Raw genomic sequence first — 27777 nt, forward strand, 5'->3', positions numbered from 1 at the left:
TGTCAATTGTAAAATTAAAATAAATAAGTAAAAATGTAAAAAATAAATGCTGTTAACGAGTATACAAAGACAATCTGTAATATATTTTATTTGTATCAGGTTTGCACCCGTGCGAAGCCGGGGCGAGTCGTTAGTGGTATATAATCATAACAAGACTAGCGAAAGAAACAAATTGTTTTTTACGGTGAAAGAAACGTTATTTCGATTTTTACCGTTTTATTGGTTTGTTACATTGAAATATATCAGAATAAAACCTTGGGGAAAAAACAGTTTTTTGAGATTTTCGTCGTTTTTTTCGAAAAATAAAAAAACACGGTTGGAAAAAAACAAGTTTAGTTACAAATTAAGAAAAAAAAATTAAAACAATGATGCATATTGTAAGGAAATCAATACTTTTCCTATCGTATTTTTCCGATTCTTTCATATTTTCCCGTTTTATTAATAAAAAACATGAAATAATTCATTCTTATTTTTCTTGAAACTTTCGTAAAAAACTTGTATAAATACGAGAGAATTTGAAAAAAACAGGCAAATTTCCCGCTTTTTTCAACCCTAAATAAGACGTAGTTTTTAGGGTTCCTTATCTAAAAGGCAAAAACGAGCTCTCTATCTCCTGTCTGCCTCTACTATCTGTCTGTCCGTATCTGTCACCTGGTTGTATAATATAAAAAGTGACAGCTAGAAAGCTTTTTTTTAATTATGTATCTCCGTTGCCGCTATAACAAAAACGTGTTTGTTTTTTTTTTGTTTTGCTCAAACGGTAACAGGTAGACGCTTAACATTTTCACAGATAATTTACAATATTATACTATCTTTCAGTACATTAATTTTCAGTAGGTATTTTTAGTATACTATCTTTCAAATAAATAATTAAATAACTATAAAATAATTATTAAAAGGCTCATGAAACAAACGTCCTTCTCTATTGACAGCGCCATCTAATTACCTTTTCTATGTATGGCCTTGTATTTCTACCGATTTGCGCTAGATGACGATTGTTATAAAAACCCAAGAAATTGCATTTCATATTTTAAGCATTTTTTTTGGTTCATTCCAATTAACTGGTAGAAATGTGTATATATAAAATAAATATTTAGGTAAGTAACAAACATGATGATGGTACGGAACGCTGAGTCGACTCGCACTTGGCCGGCTTTTTGTTTAGATTTTGCTGTGTGAATCGCAAAATTTTTTGGTTTTAGTACATACCTACATCACTACATAGTATAAAACAAAGTCGCTATTTTTTTTGTTTGTTTGTATGCTTAAATCTTTAAAATTACGCAACGGATTTTGATGCGGTTTTTTGTAACAGGTAGAGTGATTCAAGAGGAAGGTTTTTATGTACAATAACATTTATAATTTTGCACCCGTGCGAAGCCGGGGCGGGTCGTTAGTACATAATAAAAGATAGATTGTAATAGTGACAGGTTGCTAGCCCATCGTTTATAAGCCTTTTCATGATTATTTTAGGACTAGCCATTCGGTAGATATTAGGTACTGAAATAAAGGTAAACAATATCGATAGGTACCTACGTATTTTTTGTTGAAATACATTTTTTTTTATTATTAGCCGTAAGAAAAAGATTGAATTGAGATTCAAATAATGACAGGTTTCTAGCCCATCACTAGGGAATCAGAAGTTTATTAGGCTTTGCCTCGATTATTACAATCTGCAAGGTAAAAGAAAAGCAACTGACACAGACTTTTGTTCGCCACTAGACAAACATGGAGGAAAATATTTACTTTTGCTCACTTTTGATATTAACTTGAAGCCAGCTACGAATAAAGAACAATGGTTAAGGGTAAGGCCGTAAATTTTGCCACTATTTGAAAAAAAAATATGTCCCACATTTTGACTGCATATATAAAAGACTAATGCTAGTAATTTGTTACTAAGGTACTCATAATATATTTTGTAGCTCTTATCTCTACATAATTTAATTTCAAAAGTTCAAACACTTCAATACTTTAACTTCTAGAGTGTGTTCAACTTGGCCAGTCCTCCAAATTTTGCAAAAATCGCGTTGTCTTTTTTATCATCCAAATACTAGAGAACTACAAAACTCGTAGTATATTTATTGAATGTCAAGTTTACAAGAACTTAACCTACAGAACGCAAAACTAAGCAGCCAATTAATAATATGAGATTATTTAAAATAAGTAGATTTAATTTTTTTATCGCAATTTAAATGTTTGTCCCCGTATTTTTGCTTATATGTTACAATTTTGTATGTTACCACAATTTCACCTCTAATTAAGGTAAAACATTTTGGTAATATTTTGTATCGATACTGGCAACACTTAAGTGTCCATGGACAAAAAGAAAAAAAAAAACCATTTTGTTTACTGTGGTGGGTTTGACAAAAAGTGAGTGCAGGTGTGTGTCGTCATTCGGGATTTATTCGATTTCAAAGGTAAAGAATTGGTTTATTACTCCTATTTTCATGTGAAAGTATTATTTAGTGAATAAGTTATGCAGGAGCCGTGTTTTGTTTTAAATTTAGCTCGAATGATCGAGTTATGGTAAATTATAACCAAAAAAATCTTGCTTCTGCGTTACTTCTAGGTTACTGCTATGTTATCGGTAACATTGATTGTATGTTACGTAACGTTTAAGTGTTGTAAGGATTCGTACATAGACTCGTGCAATAGGCTACGACTCATTTAATTTCATATATTAAATAAGTATTTCCTGTAGTTAATGGCTTAGGAAAACAAAATATTATTATTATTTTAATCATTAAAAGTGCAAGATGAATTTTGAAATCCAATTTATAAAATGTGTTTTTTATAGAAGGAAGCGAGCAGAACGATGAAGAACTTGGCAGCACGGTTAGAGAGAATAATGAAAATGAAGGGAATTATTTAAGTTTCAACATAAAAGATTCGTTATGGTTAGATAATTTGAATGAAAAACGTGGAAGTATTATATTGGATTTGTTGAGATCATAGAATTTAAAAATGACGAAACATATTACAAAATAATTTTTTTTTTAAATGTTAAGATTTCAAATAATTCTGTAAAATTCTTAGTGCAAAGAAAGTTAGATCTTGATTCTGTGACCACAATTTCTATAGTAAAAAAGATAAATTTGATTCAGTTAGAGACAGATTCAAAAGAATATTATCTGCAAAATGATGAAGATACTGTATTTTTTATTTAAATATTTTAAATCATTTGTTAGTTGACATAAGTAAAAGTGGTTACCTAGTTCCTTTTTTTGTGATTTTATTGATTAATTAGTACACATTGTGTTTTAAGTACCTATTTAATGAATAGACATTTTAGAAGATTTCATTGTTTTTTATTTGCTTCTTCTTTTTCTAAGTCGTATTCCTCATGGCTGAGAAGTCGTGATCATTATATGGATTTCAATGAAACACACACAACGACTTTCTTGGCAATATTAATAGAGTGGTTTGCCATTGCCTTCTCCATTTCACACACTAACTGATAAATAATCGACTAATGTGACTTCCTCACGATGTTTTCCTTCACCGGAAGCAAGTGGTGGTCATGAAAAGTACTAAACGTAAGTCAGATTAGCATACAAACTCATGTGGCTCGAGTAGGATTCGAACCCGGGACATTTCGATCACCAGGCGGACGTCTTAACCACTAGACCACCACCGCTTCATTTCATTTATATGCTTAGTTCTTACATAAGGTTAATAGATACCCTGGCCCGTACGCCCGTACATACATTTTGTTTTGGAACATTGCATTAACTTCGTTTGTGTTTCTCAGAATACATTTGCTTCTCCAATTCCTATGGAATTGTGCTTGCCATTACAATCGTACGTTAGTATAATTTTCAGTACTTTACGAAAATATTATGAAATTTGAAAAAAAAAATTAATAAAAAAAAGAGGCAGTACTTCTGAACTCGACCTTACACTCTTTACTCGTTACTTTCGTGTTACTTATACGTTACCATAACATAGAAGTATCTATGTTACTCTATGTTACTAAGTGGCAAAATCTACGGCCTTACCCTTAACTGACTGTTTCGTTACGAACGTGGCTGAAGAGATTTATTTTACAAATTTATATATCAACAAACGAAGTCAATATAAATTTACAGTTATCCATCGTTGCAATGGGATTATTTCTAGATTTCAATCCGCTTGACGGAGTCCTCTATAGTTATATGTTTGATGATTTCATATTTTGATTTTCATAATGTACAGGAAGTAAACTATTTCAGGAACAAGTAAATAAAACAAATGATTTTGTTTCTTGAATTTTTTTTATTGGTAATTCACATTCAAATTATAGACCACGTCGATGACAGATGTTATAATATTGGATTTCTACAGATAGAATTTAGTAATTATTTATTACTATGATACTGTATCGGTACTTTTCAATTTCTAAATCTACTTCATCAATAGCTACATCATTGAGTGCATAAATGCTTCAAAATTCCAGTGTCAGGAGCGAGTCAGCAATGAGACCAGAAAATAGAAAATCGAAAATACATTATACATCGTTCATTTATGTTATCACGATACAGATCGAACATCAAAAATATTACTATATTAATCGACTACCTCAAATAATCGTTACTAAAATGATAAAACTGGTGCGAGTCACTGCTCGTGACGCGAACGAAACGGGTGTTTTGTCATAATCATAATTTACTCTAACGTTAACTCCACTAATGGTCGCGAGCTGCCTCGCGTATATGCACAGACATTTGTTAAGCATGCCCGTGGTGAACTATGCAAACGTAAGAACCTTAACTGCGGGACCGGCGCGCGCGTGAGATTCAACGCCGAGCCCGCTCCACGCATCTCTCAGTCGCACCGCTCTCCATCAATTAACATTATCATATTAAATAATCACGGGGCAATTTCAGTCCGATTATATCAGTTCGCGAATTAAAAATTAAACTAGGACCCTTCGCCGATTGCGCCGCGATTCGACGAGTCACCTAACGTATGCTATGGCTACTTAAGACTAACGTTCGCGCGGAACATCGCTACCATTCATTGAATGGGCCAAATAAAGAGGCAACAACTTATACCTGATAGGAAGTATCGCCGTCGCCAATTGCTGGTGGGGCACAGCAATTTTTTGAAGCTTCTCTCTGTTCATTAAGGCTTAGACCAGTGGTCGCTATCAAGGGATACACTAGCCTCATTTTATCGCGCAATATACGCAATCAAGCTTTCGACTGTCCTAGGCAAAATAATAATTTAACACATACTATATTAGTAAATTAGTTCAGGGGTCGTCTAACTAAAGAAATAAATTCCAGGATAAATATGCACATATATCATTTTAAAATACGCCTCTATGTCATGTACGTGTCATTTCATTTATGTACAATAAAGGATTTACAAAACAAACACACTAACGTCAAGATAAAATTTATAACCAGATTAGCCCATTCTCACAGGGAGCTACTAAAGATCAGTGCTCAAAACGCAAAGACATTCAATTGTTTGCGGGCAACTCATATGAGCGATCGTCCTGCCTTCTAATCGTGATCGTTACAAAATTATGAAAACGGCTTATATTTAACAGGCAGTTGTTTGATAGCTTTATTCGGGAATAGTATAGCAAAATACGCTTGAAACAATCGGTCGTACGGATGGTTTGCTGGCAGTTTGGGTATGCTGTGACAGGGCCGGCGTCCAGTGGTGTTAGCGTGCGGTGGTTGGTGGAGAGGAGTGGTGCGAGGAGCGCGCTTACGAGTCCCACCAGTCGGGGCCGCCGCTGCTCTGGCCGCCGCCGTACGAGCCGCCGTAGTTGCCGCCGTACGAGCCGCCGCCGCCGCCGTAGCTGCTGTAGCCTGCAACGAGATTATATTCTTATTGCCTCTTCCTCGTGACGTTAGTCCCGGTAACATCCTCAACACTCTTGAAGTAGAGCCTGGGGTTAGTCTTTGACCATGGATCCTGGATTGGGCGAGTCAGGTTATTACACAAAGCTACTCCCATCTGTCTTTCACAATCATTGCAGGGGTTACACATATTGGATTATGGTTAAACATTCAGTTGCATGAATGTGCAGTGTCACGATGTATTCCCTCGCCATAAGAGCATCGGCTAGTATTCAAACGTGTATGTACATAACTGCGAAAAGAATCACCTTGGTCAGTATGTTGAAATAAGACTTCGAATGTTGATGTCAACATCTAATTTTCCCCTCCCTCGAAATTCCCTCGCTTCCATACTTGCCGCCCAATCGCGACCAAATATCCAACGATAACCATAGGATCATTTCGTTTGTTATGCTATATGAACTGCTATACACACCCGATCCCATAGAGCCAGGTCCAGCAGAGCGCGGCGCCTGCCGGGGCTGAGTACGGAAGTCGCGGGCTCCGAAGGCGCTTCCTCCTCCGAACCTCGCGCCGCCGCCGGAGCGCGAGCCGGCGCGGCGACCGCCGCCGCCGAGACGACCGTCCGCGGCCGTGCTCGTCAGCCAACTGTACATAAATACAAATTATTGTATAAGTCAGACTGTCAGATAAGGCGTTTAGCTTTTACTTTGATTTAATATGACTTAGGTTCCCCGGCGAAGTTGCGGGAGTCGCTTCGTTTAAAAAACTGATTTATCCAATACAGAACCCTGCTCAAACGATGCCTAGTGGTCAGAGGTGAGGATATAACCGGGACCTAGGCCAGGAAGTATAAGAAGCCATGTATGTACGCCAAATAATGTTTTCAAGTACTCATCGTTTAGTCCTACGAAACCAAAATGCGTGCTGCTGCTTATGCTATAATTCCACCTATCACATTTTCTTCCAAATCTCTAACAATGTGCTTCTTCTATGAAAAACCATCTTACAACTTTCTGGCACTCTCTTCTTCAAAGGAACAATACCAAAAGTCGTCGATATAAATACTCACTTGGGAACATCTTGTTTAGCTTCAACCAGCAATTCCACGAGGTCCCGCGCCAGGCCGCGATTAGTGTCGTTGAAGAACGAAGTGGCGACCCCAAGATTGCCCATACGGCCGGTACGTCCAATCCGATGCACGTACTCCTCAACGTCGGAGGGCAGGTCGAAGTTGATCACGTGACGCACGTGCGGTATGTCCAGGCCTGATACAAATACATATAAATTTATAGTGCCTTTGGTTATATTTTTTTATGTAGCATGTTGATGTAAAATAGAAAACGAATTATCATTGATTGACTGTTTCCGAGAACTGAAATGGTTCGGCATTTCTGAAAATGGTCATCGCTCGAAAAACGTTACTTTCACGTCATTTTCAAATCAAAGTGACATTTAAACATTAAAACACAAGTTGTAGATGCAATTGAATGAACAGGAATTATTGCACAAAAAAAACTGACTACCGTTTGCGCAAATAACAAAATGCGTCATAATAGGGTACCGGACAGTAACCTAAAAAAAATCTAAGTTGTGTTGTAAAATAAAGTTTGTTATACAATGTGTAACGGAAAGGGGGTTATCATATTGAGTACACCAAACGAGTTACCGGTAACAAACAGCCTGGTGCCACGCAAAACCCTAAAAGTAAATTTTTTATTTTGAAATTTTTATTTTTTACAGCCGATTTTATTTTATTTTATGTTATTTTATTAAAACTTGCACAACACTACAGCAGTAAACAGCTGTGAGGTCAATAGCATCTTAACGATCACACCCATTGGCCCACTGGCCTAATGTCGACGCCACCCGTCTGTACTCCTGGTACTTTAAAATAGTATTTTAGAGCCAGGGTTCCGGATATCTTTTTTTTTTGTTTTTCTTAACTAAGTGTTCCTGCTTTTTTCTTTACTTTTTACTATTTAGCTGACGAGTCCCACCTGCGAGACTTGATTTTTTACTTTATCTCATTAAAATTACAACTTTACACTGAAGGCTGTTTGAATATCAGTGTTTCATATGACTCTTCAATCTCATGGCAAAAAAGAAAACTGACTAACAGTTTCTCATCAATTATTTTAGCAGATTAATTGTAGCAACTAAAATACCGGACTAGCGTTTTTACAGTAATAAAGTAAAAGTAAAACAACGAACTAAGCGTACTGAATAATATCAATGTAGTAAGAGAGTTACCAGAGAACGTGTTTGTAACATTATGAAAAACTTAAATATGAAAGAAATATTTTTTAAAGAAATAATAATTAAAAAGAGAAATAATCAAACTATTATTGAATCACAAAATCCGAGCAAACTATTGTTGTTGGTTTTAACTAAAATTTTCCAAATGAACCCTGAAATAGGCGTGACTTTTCTTTGCAAGGAGCAAAGAGCAAGGTCGATTAATAATGTATTAAAATGGTTCCGGATATTTTAAGAAATTTTCTATTACGATCGAAATTCTTTTTCATATTTTAAGAAGCCGATTAACGAATATCGTCATAAATTAATAAAACTATTACTAATGATCTAGTACTTAAATGACGTTTACATAGGTTGTTAAAAGTCCGGGAAGAAAGAAATGTTCGTGAAGGGAAACATGTTTTCTTTTAAGTCTCTGATCCTTGCGGACGTCAGACGGCAGTCTCTCTGCGTCATCTGCATCAACAACACTGCTCTTTTTTGCATCATGGGTAAAAACATCTCCGAATAAAATAAAGGAATTAATCATTTAGCTACCAGGATTTCATGGATACGCAAGAGGTTTAATTTATCTACTTAAAAATAAATGAAAACGGGCCCCTAATTTACCAAAACGAGAAGGCAAGACTAGATAGAGTACTTGTCTCTCGTTCTTAAATTCGACTAATTCAAGGTCAATATTCAAATTTGAGAGTGTGTGTGTGCGCAGTCAATGGGTTCACTGTCTAGTACACTAAGCGCCGACCAATGGCGCTACGCCGCGAGACAGGTGATGTACACGTATCCTTTCTTCCGCTTTAGGGTAAGTGAGGGTAAAATGATGATCCCACCTGATTATTTACGTTTGTGATTAGTAAACTTTTACTTTGTTTAATTTTATCGCCACATTCATAAAAAAGTTGTCAACATTTAGTCAACCTAGGAAACACGTTTTGTACATGCCACTTTTTCCTATTGGTAAGAGTGGTAGTAAGTATGGTAAAATTTTGAAATCAAATAATACTGTTTTTAACCCGTTTATTATGGTAAAATTAATAAGATATTGAATCAAAGGGACAAAACATATTTGTACTAAAATAATTTTATTTCACCTTTGTTTACAAAAATAGCCGGTTAACGTGACCGTGGTCGACTTTGCCCGTGTCTCCCCTGTACTAGGATGCCAGAATCGGGAAGCGGAAATGTACAATTATTTGAGAAGTCAATCAGTCGTTCGCTATCCATTTGCGTGACAACCAGTGCTGCCATTTTAACGCTTTGGGCGCTAGATCTAGCGCTTTTTTATGTGTTTGGTGCGCTTTACAGAATTATGGCACCTAGCGGATAATCTGGTGTATTTTTTAATTTACATCATGACATATTAAAAAACTCTATGGCTCTATCAGCATCAGTTATTTTAAAGCCTAATAGAGTGTTTTTTTGTTTGTTTGCTTTATTTCATTCAAGAAAAATTGTTCTTTTAGCGCGATATCTAGCGCTTTTTTAAAGCACAATTTCCAAGAAATCGAGCGCTTTTTTACATCTTACAGCGCTCAATCGGATTTTTGGTCTGGCAGCACTGATGACAACATTGTTTGTGTTTGTGTTTTGACTTTTTCGTACACGTGTTCTCTTTCGTGATTTCTTTGAGTAATTCAGAATATTATTACGACTACAATGAACATTATTGGTCGCATACCTAGCTACCAATCCACATGTTTTTACGGAGTCATCTTTCCAGTACCAGTGGCGGATAAATGTGTTGGCTGGATGCTGGAATAGTCGGAGATGTTGTCGTTGAACCATATTTTTTGCCTAACAGCCTAAATTTCCTAGAAAATTACTTAAATGAGGAACAGTAATGCCAGTGAGAAGTTACGTGGATATCGTGATGGAAAACAACCTAATATTCCAACATGGTGGCGCTCCAGCTCACTTCGCTCGTGATGAGCGCAGCCACCTCAATGCCCGGTTCCCGGAATGGATTGGACGAGGAGGACGTATCGCATTGCCTCCGCGGTCTCCAGAACTCACACCACTTGACTTTTTTTCTGGGGATACATTAAAAATAAAGTGTATGCGTCGGATTCCCCTTCGAGCGAAGAAATGGTTGCCCGCATCAAACCGCATGCGATACTGTAACGCCAGGAATGCTTCGCAATGTCTGGGTTTCCATTTACCGGAGAGCTGACTTGTGCATCCAAGGAGGTCGACGTTTTGAACCCTTTCTTTGAAAGGTATGTAGGTTTTCAATCTTTCTTTGACTTAGTTACCAATTTATTTTGTAATGTAGGTAATTATTTATTAGCTTGCATGAAGAGTTATGAATGTGGATGAAGCGAAGGAAGTATGCAGAGATCGTGGAAAGATGTAGTCTCTGTCTATCCCTCCGGGAAAAAGTCGTGGTTTTATGTATGTAGGTAATTATTATTTCTTTTGCATTTCATGCGAGTATTTTCAAATCGATTGAATGTCTTAAACGACGTACCTCTGTCAAAGCAAAATGATTCTTATTGATTAAGTAAACGAGTCTTATTTGTTTGTTTTAGAATCTTCGTCAAACGTTCGCCGCCTTGCCGCGATCTCTTTGACGGCGCCGACAAAGCGGCTACCTACGACTTAGGTCGCCGACGGTACCAGGAGAAAATGACGAGTGAGGAGTTAGTGTTTTAGTGTACATCGATAGTGTCTTAGTGTGTGTGTTGTTTTGAATTGGGGATGTTGACCTGATAGTGATTTGCCACGTTTGTTTACATTTAAATAAATACATTTTATTGCGAAATTTTATTGACATGCATTTATGAACATGGTGATAAGGACCAGCAGTAGCAGTAGGAAGAATCTATTTAAGGTATAGTATCCACCCACTTTTTATGATAACCCCCTTTCCGTTACACCTTGTACAAGAACATCAATATAGATCTTTAAGAAATAACAATGATTTATAATTTTAAATCAATAAATAAAGTTGCATAAATCCAATATTTTTTATCTGTGCAGCGTAAGAACCCAAACACCAATCACAGTGGGTGACGTCATACGTAATGAGTGATAAGTAAACAACACTGCTTTGTATGTTATTTCGAGTTATTCTACGAAATATTTGCATTTTTCTAAAAATATTTAATTGTAATTAGTTACGAATTGAAGGACTATAGTCATAACAGAAGTTGTCGCTAGTACTTGAAGCCGCCTATCAAGCTTTTATCCTGGTTACAAGCCGACAATAGAAATCTCCCAAAAGTTGATATTTTCATGGTCGGCAGTTTCTTTTCCACTTATTCCAACTTTTGTTCTGCTGAATTTAGAAATGTGGAAACATTTGTGTAGATATTTCAACCTCTTTTTGTTTATCTTAACAACAGAAATGATTGAAGAAATAACAAAAGAAAACATAACCTAAAACTATAGTAGAACCGCCTAAATGAGTCCTCGCCCGCGGAGTACAGGGGCGCGGGGGTATGACGACGAAGGGGAACGAAAGAGGTGCGGGCGGCGGTCGAGCGTAGCGTGTAATACAAGGGGCGAAATGTTACTGGACATTTCTTGAGATATGTGACGTCATAGTGGTTAGCGGCAAACAGGTGAAGATTTTTATTAAAAAAATAATAATGGCTATACAAAATTTGAATGAAACAACTGTAAACTATACAACGTGTTCCTTTTGTTATCCCATAACTCCATGGTATCAACGAGACCACGTACATGAATTAAATAGCATAAGCATTTTTCGATTATTGTTATTTTCAAATTTTTATTTTTCATACAAAACAATTCGATAAAAATGTGATTTTATGATATATAGGTATGATATGTAGGTAAAAAAAAGGTAATAAAGTTATGTATGTAATATTTATTTATGCAAAATTTATCAAAATTATAAATCAATCACTTATGTCCATAATATCACTATCACTGGAACTTGATTCTTCACTTTCACAACAGCCATCATCAGAATCATCAGAATCGTCTTGCACATTAATAATAAAATCAACAACTTCATCTAGGACTCCATCATGTTTGCAATATTCGTCTTCGATTTTAATCACGTGTTTAACACAATTCTCCCATTTCTCTTTGGGATATTCAGCAAATAATCTCTCTAATATTTCTTTTTTCTGGTCCAAATTAGAGTCGATACTTTTTTGTGCTAATTGTCCTTTGATATCACCCCAGACCAACTCAATTGGGTTCAGGTCTGGGTGATATGGAGGCAAACGCAATACTTCGTGTCCGTTTCTTTTCAATACCTCGTCAATTTTGTAAATATCTTCTGTGAAATTACTTTTAATTAATTTATATAAGTCATCCTTTCTAAGTTTTTCATCAAAAGGCACGTTATGTCGTCGTAGCCATTCTTGCATAGTTGGCTTGGTAGAAGCCATAGTTGGCTTTTTCTCTTCTCGAACCGAATGATAAGCTGCGTTGTCCATTACTATGACAGAATTTTGCGGTATATTAGGCATGAGCTTTTCATTTATCCATTTACTGAAATTTGCGAAATTCATAGAATCGTGATAATCACCTGTTTTACATTTGGATTTGAATATCACAAGGGCTCCGTCTACAAATCCAATTTGACCTCCACAATGTACGATGATCAAACGGTCCCCTTTACCAATATGAGATAGAACGCCAAGTTCATCCTTTGATTGCCAACATTTTGAAACGTTATGAGACGCGTTTACATAAGTTTCGTCAAGGTATAAAATATGTCTTCCTTCTCTACGATATTTTTTAATAGTATTTAGGTATTTCCACCTCCACGATGTGATATTTGGCTGTTCGATAAGGAGTTTCCTTTTAGATCCGCATTTCTTAAATTTAAAACCTAGATCATGTAATAATAGCCTTAAATATTCCCTGCCGCAGTGTAATATATTCTCTTCTCTAAGTACAGCGTTCAAAGTTTTCAGAGTAGGTATTTTTTTGAAAATTGTGTAAAACTGAGTGACTTTTCTTCTTACCACTCCTTTTGTGAAATCGTCTATTTCCACTCTTTTTCTACGAACCTGTTTTGGTTTTCTCGGTGATTTAAATCTCTCGTTGTCATTTAATGCTTTCCCTTGTTGTACAATTCTAGATACAGTCTTTTCTGATAGTCCAGTAACTTCTGCTACAGTTTTATTTAAAGGTATATCTTGTTTATATTCATCAGAATTTGGGTCGAGTTTCTTTTTTCTAAAATATTCATATACGTTAAACGCCATTTGTTTGCACTGACTATTAATTCTATGTCCGAAAATATTTCGACTCATCTTGAGAATGTAATCTCATGTATAATTTTCACAAGGCGTCCGCAACTGTCAACACGTGTGATCGCTAACCGCGTAGCGAGCGAACTGAGTTTTTACAAGAATGCGCCCGCCGCCCGCACCTCTCTCGGTCCCCTTCGTCGTCATACCCCCGCGCCCCTGTACTCCGCGGGCGAGGACTCATTTAGGCGGTTCTACTATAGTTGCATTGTTTACCAAGTTATTTTCACACATGTATTTTCTATGATTTTCAAGGTTAGATATTTATGGGTTTTGCATGTTTCTAGATCTGCGAGAAAATACTTAAATTATCCAAGCACTGATCACTTGTAATAGGGCTTGTAGTTTGTTTTCCAAACATATGACGTCACGCGATCCGAATTGACGTAAAGTGCTGTTTTCGCGGCAAATTTAAATTAACTACGTTTTTGACGTTTTTAGATTTATTTAATTAAAATATTATTTTTTATGGATATATAAATAAATAAAGATTATTTTTAAACACAATCTGAAACGTTGTCCGGTTCCCTATTACAGGCAAAAAAGACATTTTATTTAAATTGTACTTAAAAATTTAGTTCGTTTCAAATGAGCAATTTTACATAACATGTTTTTTTTGGTAAATCTACATTACGAAATTATTGTGTGACACCCAACAAACTCCTGAGAGGTTCCACCGAGCATACATCGCTGCGCTCACACAAACCCTGGAAATATATTGCACACCAAATTTATATTTCACATGGATGAATGGATGCAAGAACGATAAATATCTATGAAAAAGAAAAGTGTTTAAGAACAAATAATTAAGTACTTTCTATATTGCGTATAATGTTAACAGGTAAGGTAACAACTTTGCAAGCAGAAATAATCTACAAATCGATGATATTGAGTGTGATAACGAAATATGAAAGAAATGCTTATTCTTAACAGTAGTTATTACATGGTAAAAAGTATATTAAAAAATAATATCTAAGAGTGTAGTAAGAATCTAAACAAGCGAAGCGTTCGATAAACGTATACATAAAGCGGACACTCGAGTATATTAATATACACCGGTGCCTATATTGGTATACTCGAGTGTCTGCTTTATGTTAATCCGCTCTAACGCCGTGTTTTCGATGAGTACACGTTAATTAAACGCCTACGGTAGTAATAAGCTTTTATATGGAAGAAATTCGAAACTTGGAAATGTAATGTAAGTTAAGCGGTGTACATATGCGTGCAATCGTCGCGTTAGCGCGGTCGGTGCGAGTGCGTGCTGTATACCTCTGGCGGCCACGGCGGTGGCGACGAGGATGGGCGTGGTGCCGGAGCGGAAGCGGCGCAGCGCCTCCTCGCGCTCGCGCTGCGTGCGGTCGCCGTGTATGGACGTCACCGGGTAGCCCTGCATGTCCAGGTACTCCTCCAGTTGGTCCGCACCTGAACACATACATGTAAAAAGCATTTTACAACTTTTTCTAATTGGCCTGGGTCTTGGATGTTTATCTGAGTGAGTTGGTGTCTTGTTACTTAAATATATATAGCGCCTATGGCATTGAAACAAAATATAACACTTTTTTTTCAATGACAAACTGTAGTCAAAAGAAGATGGTATGCAGATCATAATACTCCTGGGGTTGGAGAGGAACCCCACGGTACTTTCCCCGCACCGAAAGTAATGAAATTAAGTATCTAGAGGAATGTAAGAAATAAATAAAAGCAAATGAGTAAACTTATGAACAAAATGTAAATGGGAATTATTCTAATTATTTCTTCCTCTCTAATCAAGGCCTATCTTCCGCCATTTCTCTCTCCATATAAACATTTAAATTCATGCATGTATTTGACAGTTTAGGTTTTTTTTACCGAACTGCACAAAACTATTGGCAGCCAGTTTTAACAAAAAGTCACCTTTTTTAGTTTCTACGAACACAAGAATGAGTTGGTCCTCCTCAGGACGCGCAGTTTGCATCAAGTTCGACGCGTTCAGCAAGTCAAGCAGGAAGGAACGCTTGTCACTCTCTTCCACCCACACTACCTGTTAAACATAATATTTAATTAGCAATATTATAGAAAACATATCAGGATGTTGTTTTGATAGACCTCCCCGAGGAAGAAATCAGGTGTGACTTTAACCGAAATTCAAGATATAAAAATTCAAGTCATTACAAGGAGCAACTAAAGTTCCTATTGCCAAGTTTTTGATCCACTTAAAACAGCATGTTTGTGATACTTTATATGCTGTAAGATTAAATGGCTTAGCTGAGTTTTTAACATTTAAAATGTGAAAAAGATCCAGTAGAAATTTTGATACACTATTAATGCTTTTTCTATTTAGTCACTCCTTGTAACAATCATATTCTGTGCAGGAATTTAGGTTTACTTCAAAGGAATTGCAGGAATTTGCAGGAATTTAGGTTTTCTTCTTTACCTTCTGAGTAATATTCTCAGACGTGGATCCAACGCGTCCCACGGCGAGGAAAACGTAGTTGTGCAAGAAGTCCTGTGCAAGCACTTGTATCTGTTTGGGGAACGTCGCGGAGAACATGAGTGTCTGCCGGTCCCCGGTCTTCGGCATCGTGTGGCTCTCCACTATCTTGCGGATCTGAGGCTCGAAACCTGCGATAGACGAAATGATTCCATGAGAAAAATATTAAATGCCTAACATGTAATTATGTATATAATTATTGCTCTGCCGGACAGTATTGGTGGATTTGTGAAACGGCCGTGTTGTCGTCTTTTCTTTTTCCGAGCGCTCTATAGTTTTTAGAAAAAGCTTCAAGCCCACCAGGCGGCCGGGAGTCGCAGCTCTCACTACTCACCCATGTCCAGCATCCTGTCGGCCTCGTCGAGCACCAGGTGGCGGCAGTGGTCCAGCGCCACGCGGCCGCGCGCCAGCATGTCCACCAGGCGGCCGGGAGTCGCCACTAGCAGGTGGCAGCCGCGCTCCAGTTCGCGGATCTGCTCGTGTATCGGGGACCCGCCGTACCTGGACAATGGCGACACTCACATTAGGCAAGCTTCAAACACCTTGAAACTTTTCTGTATCCATCTTTCAAGGAAAAGGAGAACAAGTTACGAAAAAATTCTGGTTCTTTTTTAATACGCAACATTTTAAAGAGAATTATTTCCAAGAACACTTTGTTTATTAGTAACTAGCTGTTGTCCGCGACTACGTCCGCGTACATTTCGAGTTGAATCTACAACAATCATGTATGTGCGGCAAAACCAGGATATTATCAAACTGAGTTTCACTTATATTTATATGTTGTAGGTATAATGCTATCGTACAATGATAAATGACTTTGAATTTTAAATTTCGTAACTTGTTTGCATGAGTTTCATGCCTTGAGTTCATTCAAATGTGGAAATTTTTTTTAGTGAACCAATTTTGTTGAAACAATCTTTAAATGTTTTTCTGAGTTAAAACAAAGCAATTGGTGAAAGTTTGAAGTAAATCGGTCCAGTACTTTGGGAGATAATCGTGATCATATATACAGACAGACAGACAAGAAATAAAAAATAAAATCTTTCTATTATTCATTTTAAGTGTCCCTCTATCCATTTCAGTCAAAAATACTAAATGTGCAGACAAAATATTTCTACTGTTTTATTATTATGTATAGATGTGATGTGACGACGTTAAAATTCGCCTCAAATTTCAGTTCAATTTCTATGGATATTGTCTTACTACTTCCCTTAATAACATACATATCATATGTCACTTATGACGCTTTGCATTTCAGTGGATGATTAAAGTTTGGAAAGAGAATATAACAGTTTTGCCACCAACGGATCATACTCACACGACACAGGGGCGCACTCGCGAGCGGTAGGCGAACTTGCGCGCCTCGTCGTAAATCTGAGTGGCCAGCTCGCGCGTCGGCGCCAGCACTAAACCCAGCGGGTATTGCTTACGCCTCTGATACGGTCTGTGAAAAAAACATGTTCTTTAGATATTTTGTCAGTATGATGCCTAAATGTGCACTACGACATGTCCTGAACCGAGCTTGCACGAAAAGAAAAAGAAAATATAGATGACGCAAAAGAAGTATGCAGGGACGTGACGATTTGAAAGATGAAGTCTGCATACTCCTCCTTCAACGAAGCGTAACAATGTTTGTAATTCTTACTCATTGTTAGTTTCTACTTACACTAACCACCACCATGGTGGACCATTTAAGATAATTACATTTTAAAAAGTTATATGACTCTATTAGATGAAGAAATTTTCTGAGATTATATCAATCATTGACCAAATTCATACTTATAGTTATCTCTATCTAGACACTTAATTAAAGGCAAAGGAGCTCCTTGTATGTTACAAAATTAACTTCATGAAATTAAGCTCATCGAACACTCACCCCACATGTTTCACAGGCCCCGCCTCGTAGATCTGGTTGAGTATGGGCACGAGGAAGGCGGCCGTCTTCCCGGAGCCGGTTTGCGCGCAGGCCATCACGTCGCGGTGGCCGAGCACTATCGGAATCGCGTACTTCTGCACTGGAGTCGGCTTGTCATAACGCGCGAGAGCTATGTTCGAACGCATTATTTCCGTCAAGTTAACATCCTCGAACTGCAACAAATGATGTTGGCCGTTACAGATTTACTTAAATGTATGAGACTAACCACTATGCCAAGCATAAGACATAGTAATTTCTAAATATCAATAGACAACAATACAGCATGGAGTTAACAACAATGACAACTTAAGGTACCAATTATGGTATGGTATTGTTACAGATTGGTCAGAGAAGGTATATAATAAATAATATATAGTGAATTTTTTATAAAAGTCTGTTTCTTTAATATATTAAAAACCACTTTTACTGTTTAAAGCTATGCTATCATGCTCCCATTAAGATACTGTTATCTAAGGACTACTCTTACCAGATTTACTGGGAAACCTTGACTTACCCAATCCAGGATTATGGTCAAAGGAGCACCATGGGATCCTCTCCAGAATGGTGAGGATGTAACTGGGACTAAAGCCATGAGAATAAAAGAGACAATTTAAGATTTATTAAGTTGTAATGATGGGGCCACTCACGGTTGTAATGAAGTCTGGCACACGGTCTCCGCTGGCCTCAACCGGTATATCCTCATATTTGGAGAAGTTAATTCCCGTATTGCCAGTGCCAAACAGCTCCAACTCCTGCCGCTCGTCACGAGATAGCGGGATTGTCCAGTCGTTCTGAAACATAAATATGATTTTAATACTATTTACTTGTAGTGGTTGTAATTTCGAGGATACTGAGGAAGCCTTTGCAAATAGGCACACACGAAAAAAAAAAAAAATTTAAAATTAGTTTGATATTGTGTTCAAGTTTGTATTTTTTATCGAAAATAAAGGTACATTATTATTACAATGGTAATAAGTAGACAATGATTCGGAATAGACACCCATATTGACCTGAGCTTATTTAGATACACTCTATCTTGTTATGTTATTACTTAATTCCTTTGTAAATATAGAGCTTATTATTTTTATTATTACAACAGACATAAGTACAAAGAGTGAGATACATCATTCTCAAAGCAAAACATGAAACCGTATCTATATCTATTTTCGATATTGAATTGCAATTAAAATAACTTTGTAACCCTCACAGTTCACGTTCGTGTTAATTTGATAGATACACACATCGCCCAGTATCACCACGTTATCTGTTTCGCAGTCACTGACCTCATCACAGTAGGAGCTATGGTTAGCTGTTCTAATGTTGTTTCCGATTTGCCAATGCTGTCACAGTGAACAATAAAAATGAGGATACATATACATCCAAGCAATGATGTGTTTAAAGCTCAGTTACCTATCCCTGCAAAGTCTGTCTCGGAAGTTGTTTCTTGTAAGAACCTGACTTGGTCACAGATGTACCCAGAGTTCTCCTTCAGAGAGGTGAAGATATAACCGGTGATCTTCGCTTTGGTCATGATCATGAAATGGTGATTTTAACCCAAGATAGTATAATCTCCCTGTCATCTTATGCTATTTCGCAATAACTGACCTCGTCGCGGCGAGAGCTGGTGCGGCGAACATCGTCCGATGCCCACCGAGAGTTGCGCTCCTCGGCGCGTGGCTCCGGCTCCTTCCAGCGGTCGTTGCGCGGCGGCGGGGGCTCCAGTGCGTCTTCTTCACGTCGCGGGGGCTCGCGCTCCCTCTCTCGGCCGCCCGAAGACCCCTTACGGTCTGTCCATCCGGGCTCGGCCCAGCGGTCTGAATCTCCATTTTGGTACCCAGCATCACGACCTTCGAATTTGATTTCAACATTTATATGAGTGGTAGATATGTGCTTCTTTATTTGACATATCAAAGAAATATTTACACATATAAATAAGTAAACAATAATTTTACATCCAACCCTGAGATAAAGCCTCAATTTTCTGCTTCCAGAAAAAAGAATATAAACATAAAATAATAAAAAAATAAATGTCTTGATTATCAAGAAGTCATGAATTTTTTGTTAATCATAAAAATTGCATAAAGTAAACCTCTTCTGAACATATAAAACTATTTTTTTACTTGATGCAACCGGGTTAATGCCAAGACGATGATGAGGATTTAAAAATGTTACAGTGATTGTCAGACAAACATAAATCGCTTCATATAAACCAAAGCCGAAGATGGCTAGGTTTCGTGAGCGCGATCGTCGCGTCGGTCCAGCGACAAAACCTACCACCTCCTTCTCGAGTTGTTCCTTCACAAGACCTTATAATGAAAATGTCCAGCAATGGTACATACCGCGGTCTCTGCGCGGGTATCGCGAATCGTAGCCGCGATCGTTGTCACGGTCGCGGTCCCGGTCGCGATCGTCGCGCCGACCACCACGGTCGAGCCCTCTAGAGTTGCTTCCGAATGTTGAACGGTTGTCCCGTGTATCGTTAGGACGAGCGTCTAAGCTTGAACGCTTAGACTCCTCTCCTGTGAAATAATGATACTTTAAAAAACCATTTTTTGGCTAAGCTGATTCTTGGCATTTTGTAACCTTATCATTTTTGTATTCCATGAATGCCCCTCTAGTATATAATATATTGTTAGAGACAGTACAGATTTTGTAGATTTTTACCAAAGATGAGAATAGAAAGCATGTTAGTCTTGTTGCCATTAGTGGTCTAGACAATAGTAGTATTTTATGACTTGCTGTTTCACAAAAAAAATGTATGTGTGTATGAAAAAAGAACCTATTGATATAAGCAGAGAAATTACAAATTGACAATACATTCTGACAAACATCAGGACAGGTGAAACTAAATAAAAGCTTATAAAAAGTACCCGTTTTCTGAGCAATATGTTTCTTACCTTTTTTTACTTTTCTCAAAAATATGGCACAAAGCTATCTTAATGGTTTTCAATATTGCATAGACAGAACAATATTTGCGTTTTTACTAGCCATTGCTAACTTCATTGGCTGTAATAGTTTACTGAAAATACTGACCCCCTGTATTGCAACTTATGAGGGGTGGGGGAAGATATGTTTGTCTAGTTACCAGTTTTTACATTGGGCCAAGCTTAACACATCTGAGAACACCACATAAAAATTGGAGCAATTGTTTTTGGATGATATGGGTACAAACATGCAGACAGACAGACAGACTAAAATAACATGTTAGACTTCTGCTGGTCTTATATAGATCCCATATATCAATTATTTTGCCTTTTACTATATGTTTCAATTACCTTGGGAGTTGTTGGCCTGCAACTGCCTACGCTGATGCGGGGGAATGTAGCGGCCAGCACTCTTAGGAGCCTGGGGCTGCAAGTCCAGACCAGCAAACTACAAGAAAACATTTTTGCGTTGAATAACACTTTTTTTACTTAAATTGTTTAGTTTTATATTTCTACTTGTAATGCATTTACTAAAAAAAAATATTGTACCAATTTTAATGAAATTTGGTACAAAAATAAAACTAAGAATTAGTAAAAATATGGTTGCTTGCAAATGTCTAGCAATATGACCTATAATAAATATCATCTATTTTATTAAATAGTGTTAAAACTTCAACAAATCTTATGTATCACTGTCATGCTAACTAAAGTAAACCCTAAATGCTTTTTTGAAATCTTCAACTGAAAATGCAATTTTTAATACATCAGCAAGTCTGTTTCATGCAATTTAAAGTGATTGGTCATTTCAAAACCATTCCATTACATCTCAGATCAGATAAATTCCATTCCTCAAAATGAAATAAAGATTGCCCATTTGTAATGGTATTTATGTTCTTTATTGTTCAAATAATGAAAACCAAAGAATCTAATCAAGAAGTTTTTATTAAATACATGTTTTTAAGTAATTAAATAAATGCGGAGTTTTAATTTAACATCATCACTTTATATCGCAGTGCATCGAAATAAACAGCTATAATATAGCCTATGACCATGGAACCATGACCAAATATGTACGTAAATAGTTTGAAGATAGAAAGGTACAGAAATATATGGAATCATAGATTGCTAAAAAAACATACTGACCGATAGTTTTATGGGTTTGCTTTTTAATTTAATACGTTATTACCCTAAAGATTGTGAAATAGGAGTTTCCTCCCGCCATGACACGCATTTGAAGCGTGACAATGACCTCACCACTAAGGATTCGGAAAACTACTGTGGCAAGTTTTGTTTAGCTAACGTGGCTTTTACTGAAAAAATCATTTATGAAGCCATGCCATCAATTCGATAACATAAAAGTGGAGTGGAAGAACAAAGTCGCCATGTTGGTTATGTGGTCCAAGACACGTAAAGCTATTCTTCGTAGTTATTAGACAATATCATGACCTTCTGAATTAATTAGACCACTTCTAATCTCATAACGACTTTTATAATTTAATAGTGCAGAAAGGTATTTATCTATTCATTGCATTAAAAATCAATAAAAAGTGCATGTACATGAGGTACCGACCTGCTGCTCTAGACCTGTTCCATTTTGGTTGGTAACATTACTCATATTACTACCAAGCGGTACGTTTTTTTGGGAACTTTTCTCCAAAAATACTATACAAACACAGTCTACAATGAATTTTGCACAAACACAAATTCACAAAATCACATGAAAAGGCTTCAATTTTTCTCACCGAAATCACTTTTCATTCGTAGTTTTTGTTCTCACAATTTTTTTTTATTTCTTCATTTGTCTATGGTTTATTTCCTGAATGGATGAATGCATTTCGGCTCCACAGCCACCAAGTGCAAACTACGTTGCTTAAGGCCCTATTACACCATTCGTTGTTCAGCACGCGATAATAAAACTATCTGAGGTTCTAACTAGACCGCACGTTATTACACTAGTCTGAAAAACAGGCGCTTGCTCAGTCGCACGTAATCTGTCTATGTTTCTAGGTATGTATGGCCCATATACTTTGGAAGCCATAAAAAATTGTCGTAGCACCCGTAGAACTGGTTGCAAAGAGATTAACTAATAATAATAGTGTTTGACTATAACCATCCGACTTAAGAAACTTAAATTGAGTCAATATTCAAAAGTAACCTGTATTTAGAAAACTGTTCACCCCTCATTTGTAAATTTCTATGCGTGGTTCTTGGCAGTTGGCACGTTAGAATAGAGCCACTCATCTCTTTCAAGGGATATGCCAATGAACGTAGGATTCTTATTTAAGCGATGGGCTCGTCTATATTTGAATCTCAATTCTATCATTTAAAGACGTGATTATGTGAATGTATGTATGTGTTAATGATTTTTTTGCACTTATTACACTATTCGCTTTAAGACTAAGATAGCCTTAATATTTATAGCGGCCACAATTAAATTGGGGAACTCCTGGTGAAAAGTCAAAAGTACATGAAACTGACGAGCTTACAAGAAAAGAGTAATGAATGTGAATGATTGTGGCGAGTGGAAAGATGTAATTTCTGCCTACCTTGGAGTGATATAAATATTTATATGTACTTTCCTTATAAAGTGATAATAGAAAATAAAACACCATAAACATCTGTTGTGGGCGAGGTTGGCGTGCCAAAGTTAAGTCTTAGCTGGACGTAGTACCTAAGGCAAGGAAGTTAGTGAGTAGAAATCTATAATCTCCTAACCTAATATGGACCCATCATATTTTTCTCCTTTTAGTATTGACGTATCTTGATCAAATTAAGGACGTCCTGGTAAAGGGTCAGGTCAAAAGTACCCGAAACCGCCGAGCTTGTATGAAGAGAGTTATGAATGTGGACGAAGCGAAAGAAGTATGCAGAGATCGTGGCAAGTGGAAAGAGGTAGTCTCTGCCTACCCCTCCGGGAAAGAGGCGTGATTTTATGTATGTATGTATGTATGTATGTATGTAGTATTGAGTAAATAGAAAGAAATGAATGTAAAGAAAGAAAGAAAGAAAAATCTTTATGTAGTGATCATAATCACCACTATATCTATTGTAATATTTTTTCTGAGGCTTAGTACAAATTGCAAATCATTAATCAGGCACATCTCTCATTAAAAAATAAAATCTGTGTCAATGATTGACATCATTCATCTGTTTGATTCTCTGAAGAACTATCTTATGGAAGTGCCCTATTCATGCACTATTCCTGCTTACCTAAAAAAACAAACCGGGATATCAACATGGCGGACTAGAGATGTTGACTTGTTCGTTTATTCGATAATATTTTATCGATGGATGAGTGAGTTAAAATTGTTTATTTACGATCATAGTTGTAACTATGAATTTTAATACGTCTGTGATTTGTTTCTACATCGGAAATAATAACTATCTTGGCTACAATCTAAGGTCCAATAATATTTTATCTAACACCTATGTCATTCTGATAAAAAGTGTTTGGAAATCAAATATAATTAATACCCTATGAGTCAGATTATAGCTAAACCGCTGGACCGTTTGTAATGAAATTTGATGTGAATGTAGTTAAATACCCGAGTTCAAATTAAGGTTGCTTTTAGTGTAAATAAATCAATTCCCCAAAGGGCTGTAATCAGTGATGTACCGTGCCCGGAAACATTGCCAGGGACTGGAAATTTTGCTGGAATCGCTGCCGGCAACGTTCCCAAAATAGAATTTAAATGAGAATATTGATTATTTATTCTACTAATTTAAATATATTGTATTAACATAATGTTTATATGTGAAATTATTCATTATATATAATAAATCCAAAAAAAATTCTGATATGCACAAAATGTTTGTCGGATGACTCCGACATTCACGTTTGAAGGGTGAAGAGATAAATGATATCAATAACTAAGAGATAAATAATAGCAATTGTTCGTATCTTCTTTCAAGTATTTATGTTCTTTTGAATCCTCGAGATTTCGTTTTGACTTAATTATATAAACTTTGTGATAAGCGAGTGACAAAAGGTTGTTGTAAAGTCGCTTGCTCTTTCGTAGCCCTGTAGCGAGTGCAATGATTCGGGCTGGACCAACCACACCAAAGGAAAGATCTTCCGTCAGGTAAGATATTATGCCTGGAGAACCGCGGCACACATGGATATGATTTGTTCCTGGCCGGATATTTTCTATGCCAATCATTTATCTTCGCCGAGATTCGGTCCTTGGTAAACTAAAACGAGAAAAAAATACTATTACATAACTTAGACCCTAATTTATCGATAAGATTTTATATTCGATGATGTTCGACACTAGCATCCGTGTTTAGGTTTTCGATGTGAATGAAATATTGAGAATATTACAAGTTTCTTAAGCTCACAACTAAGAAGATTAAAAGTAATAGGTTTTAAGACACATTTTATTAAATACATTTTATGATAGACAATAATTTAACGAAATATTAACCACTTACCGAAAGAAAGGTTAGATTCGGCCTATTTATGTTCTGGCATAGGCCACAATATGCTATAGAACATTTCATCTTATAGTTTATTTACGATTAATACTAGCACAGCTCCGTACAAAGTCGAAAAACACGCGAAAACGCAAAAACACCACGATGACAATTTCCCACATTTAAACAAAGCGGTAAAGTTACATCGAAGCCAATGAAGAGAGCGCTGATAAAAGAGTGTAAATGTTTTTTCTCCCGTAAAACCACTGTTGTGAGAAAGAGACAAATATATCATTGTTTTTTGTGAGTCAAGTAGAATAATTACGGCATTTCCATATGATAGTTCTTCAGAGGTTTGATTGTACATCTGTGGATTGATCATCCCAAAAAAATTGTACTAGAGCTTGCAAAAAATATATTTTATCAACAAAGCTTTTGTGTACAAGTAAATTATAAGTAGGTAAGTAAAACATAAAATAAAATTACCTACTATTGTCTATTGGGTTCCCTAACCCTTATATTTTACAAATTTAATAGCAATCTTATTCTATTATTAATTTCTATTAGGTGGTGTAAAATCTTTCTAAACAATGTAAATTCTTTTGTAAATTGATCACAAATTTAAATATTCTAGTAGGTACCTACCTTAGCAGTTTAGCATTTCACTACATCGCGCGTTTTGTTAAAAACGTTTGTTAGGAACTGGAACTGAACCTAATGTAACAAGCCTTATCGTAAATTATAATTTGCGATATATCCTAATTTTTATGAAATAACACTTAAAAGATTATTAAGTTGTATCTAAGCTTAGAAAACTGCATTGTTATTATAATTTTTTGGTTCATAGTGTATATATTAATAAATTGTGTTTTACAATAGAATGGACTCAAAAAACAGATTGTGCACTAATTCGCCGCCACTTCCTCGTGTTCGGCAACCCCCTCCGGAGCCCAGAGCACGGCAGACGCCGCCGCAGCCTCGTCGTGCGTCTGCTCAATGTCCACCGCAGCCGAGAGAGCGGCAACCACCACCACAGCCAAGAGAGAGGCAAATACCTCCCCAACCCAGACATTCATAGTATAACTAAGTTGATGTAAAGGTGGCATAAACTCTGACAATATGTTAAATACTTGAAAATTTTATTATTTTAAGATTTAAAGTTTACCTGTAAATCTAAAAAGTACAGTAGACACTTCTATGGATAGTTGATGTGATGTTGATTGCATCAATATGTGTCATTAAATCCCAACTATGACCTTCTCCAATCAGGGCTTTGCCCATTATTATGGGCATGGTTTTGTTATTTAACTGATTCCCTGTTCTTAAAATAAAACAATTGATTTGTTTATATGTAATTTATCAGACAGGGAACCTATTAGACTAAAATTTAGAAGACGGACGGACTTTAAGTTTACTAAAATGTAAAATTATACTATCTTTTTAAATGTTTGAAATAAATTACTGTTTTATTTGTCAAAAAAAAAAGTGTGAAAAAGTTACCAAAAATTTTGAAGCCAGTGCTTGATCTAATGTCCGCCTATTTGACAATTTTATAACTATATGCTGCTGTTATAGTAATATATATGTAAGTATAAAATTAAATATGTAATAGATTTATTTTGTGGAAACCTTTTTTTTAATCATAAGAATATGAAAGGTTGTTCTATTTAAAATTAATCTTTTCTTGTGGTAAGGATATTTTAAATAAAGTCAAAAATTAATCTTATTATTTCCACATAGGTGCTGTGGTAAATATATACTTATTCCTCAGTAGCATTCTTTTTCAATGTTGTTACAAAATAATACTACTAAATCACAGTTCAGATGACGTAATGATAAAAAATAAGCCAAATGTTATGCTTTTTTATTTGTTGTTTGATTACAATTTATTGATCTTGCTAGAATATGAAAATTAATAAATATCCTTATAAATTCAATTATACATTGGAACTGATCTGTGATTAGTAACTGCCTCTTGAGACTGTAATTACAGTCATAAAAATTACAATACCCACTAGTTTAATGAAAATTTGATTAATAGCTTTGTGCATATTTAACTCTTTGTATTCTCAAAACAAGTGTTAGTTACAAACTACTATTATATTTTTGAGTCACTGTTGACGTTTTTACTCTTTGCATTATTTTTTGTTTTGTTAAAAATAAATTAAGTTAATTTTAAATATAAAATTTAACCACATTGGTAACAAAATTATTTTTCTTATTGGTTTGGCTCTGTCCCGTAAGAGCTAAAATCGTTATATTTGTATGCCCTTTGCTAGTGGGATGTAAATGCTGAAACCTCGCCAAGGGGCCCAACACCATTGTAGTTCAATGCAGTAAGAGACGGTTTCCCGAAATTTCTGCGGGAACGACATACAACGGGATTTTACGTTCTACGCGGGTAGAACACTTGGGCGTATCCTAGTAAATAAATTATAAGTTTCGGTTTAGGTATTCAGTTGAGATAAATCTCAATCTGCGTTGTATACCGTTGATATCCACTTCCACTGCGTGGGCTGTGGAAGTCGACATGTGGAAATTAAATGTTATTCAATGTTATAAGTAGGTTTTTTTTATTATTTATCATCTATCGCAGCTTACCATGGGTCGTCTCTTTATAATCTTTATATTAATGCTCCTTCTATGTGAGGTATTATCACATCCGAAAAGAGTTAAACGTGTTGAAATGTCCGAGGAGGTGAAGGACCGCCCTATCTTAAGGTCTGGTTGGCTAGATTCCCCATTCAACTTTCAAAATGGTTGTCCT

General features: G+C 36.2%; 1 protein-coding gene and 2 long non-coding RNA genes across 3 annotated transcripts; 2 read left to right on the top strand and 1 right to left on the bottom strand.

The window, feature by feature from the left end:
• Positions 1-1808: 1808 nt before the first annotated feature.
• On the top strand, positions 1809-3822 carry LOC132904374 (uncharacterized). Its single transcript, XR_009657566.1, has 2 exons — positions 1809-2417; positions 2798-3822. It is a non-coding gene; the product is annotated as an uncharacterized LOC132904374 (long non-coding RNA).
• A 412-nt stretch (positions 3823-4234) lies between these two features.
• Positions 4235-22403, bottom strand: LOC106136988 (putative ATP-dependent RNA helicase Pl10). The gene is made up of 14 exons (XM_013337709.2): positions 22168-22403; positions 20949-21045; positions 20013-20192; positions 19279-19520; positions 18321-18464; positions 17635-17846; positions 17077-17202; positions 16093-16259; positions 15702-15889; positions 15182-15308; positions 14558-14710; positions 6868-7063; positions 6271-6443; positions 4235-5804 (listed from the first exon to the last, which is right to left on the bottom strand). Exons 1-14 carry the CDS (start codon positions 22210-22212, stop codon positions 5701-5703), a joined length of 2154 nt encoding a protein of 717 aa, XP_013193163.1. The 5' UTR covers positions 22213-22403; the 3' UTR covers positions 4235-5700.
• A 2879-nt stretch (positions 22404-25282) lies between these two features.
• Positions 25283-27753, top strand: LOC106136910 (uncharacterized). The gene is made up of 2 exons (XR_001228673.2): positions 25283-25470; positions 25890-27753. It is a non-coding gene; the product is annotated as an uncharacterized LOC106136910 (long non-coding RNA).
• Positions 27754-27777: the final 24 nt, after the last annotated feature.

This window comes from Amyelois transitella, chromosome 4 (assembly GCF_032362555.1).
Source record: "Amyelois transitella isolate CPQ chromosome 4, ilAmyTran1.1, whole genome shotgun sequence".
In the NCBI taxonomy this organism is placed as follows: Eukaryota; Metazoa; Arthropoda; class Insecta; order Lepidoptera; family Pyralidae; genus Amyelois; species Amyelois transitella.

Excerpts from the sequence above, each read along its gene's own strand:
- LOC106136988 (XM_013337709.2), bottom strand. The coding sequence starts at position 22,212 with ATGAGTAATGTTACCAACCAAAATGGAACAGGTCTAGAGCAGCAG. Across the intron at positions 19,521-20,012 it reads ATACCCGCGCAGAGACCGCG|GTCGTGATGCTGGGTACCAA; the intron begins GTATGTACCATT and ends TCAAATTCGAAG. Across the intron at positions 14,711-15,181 it reads GTTCGTAGAAACTAAAAAAG|GTGCGGACCAACTGGAGGAG; the intron begins GTGACTTTTTGT and ends GTATGTGTTCAG.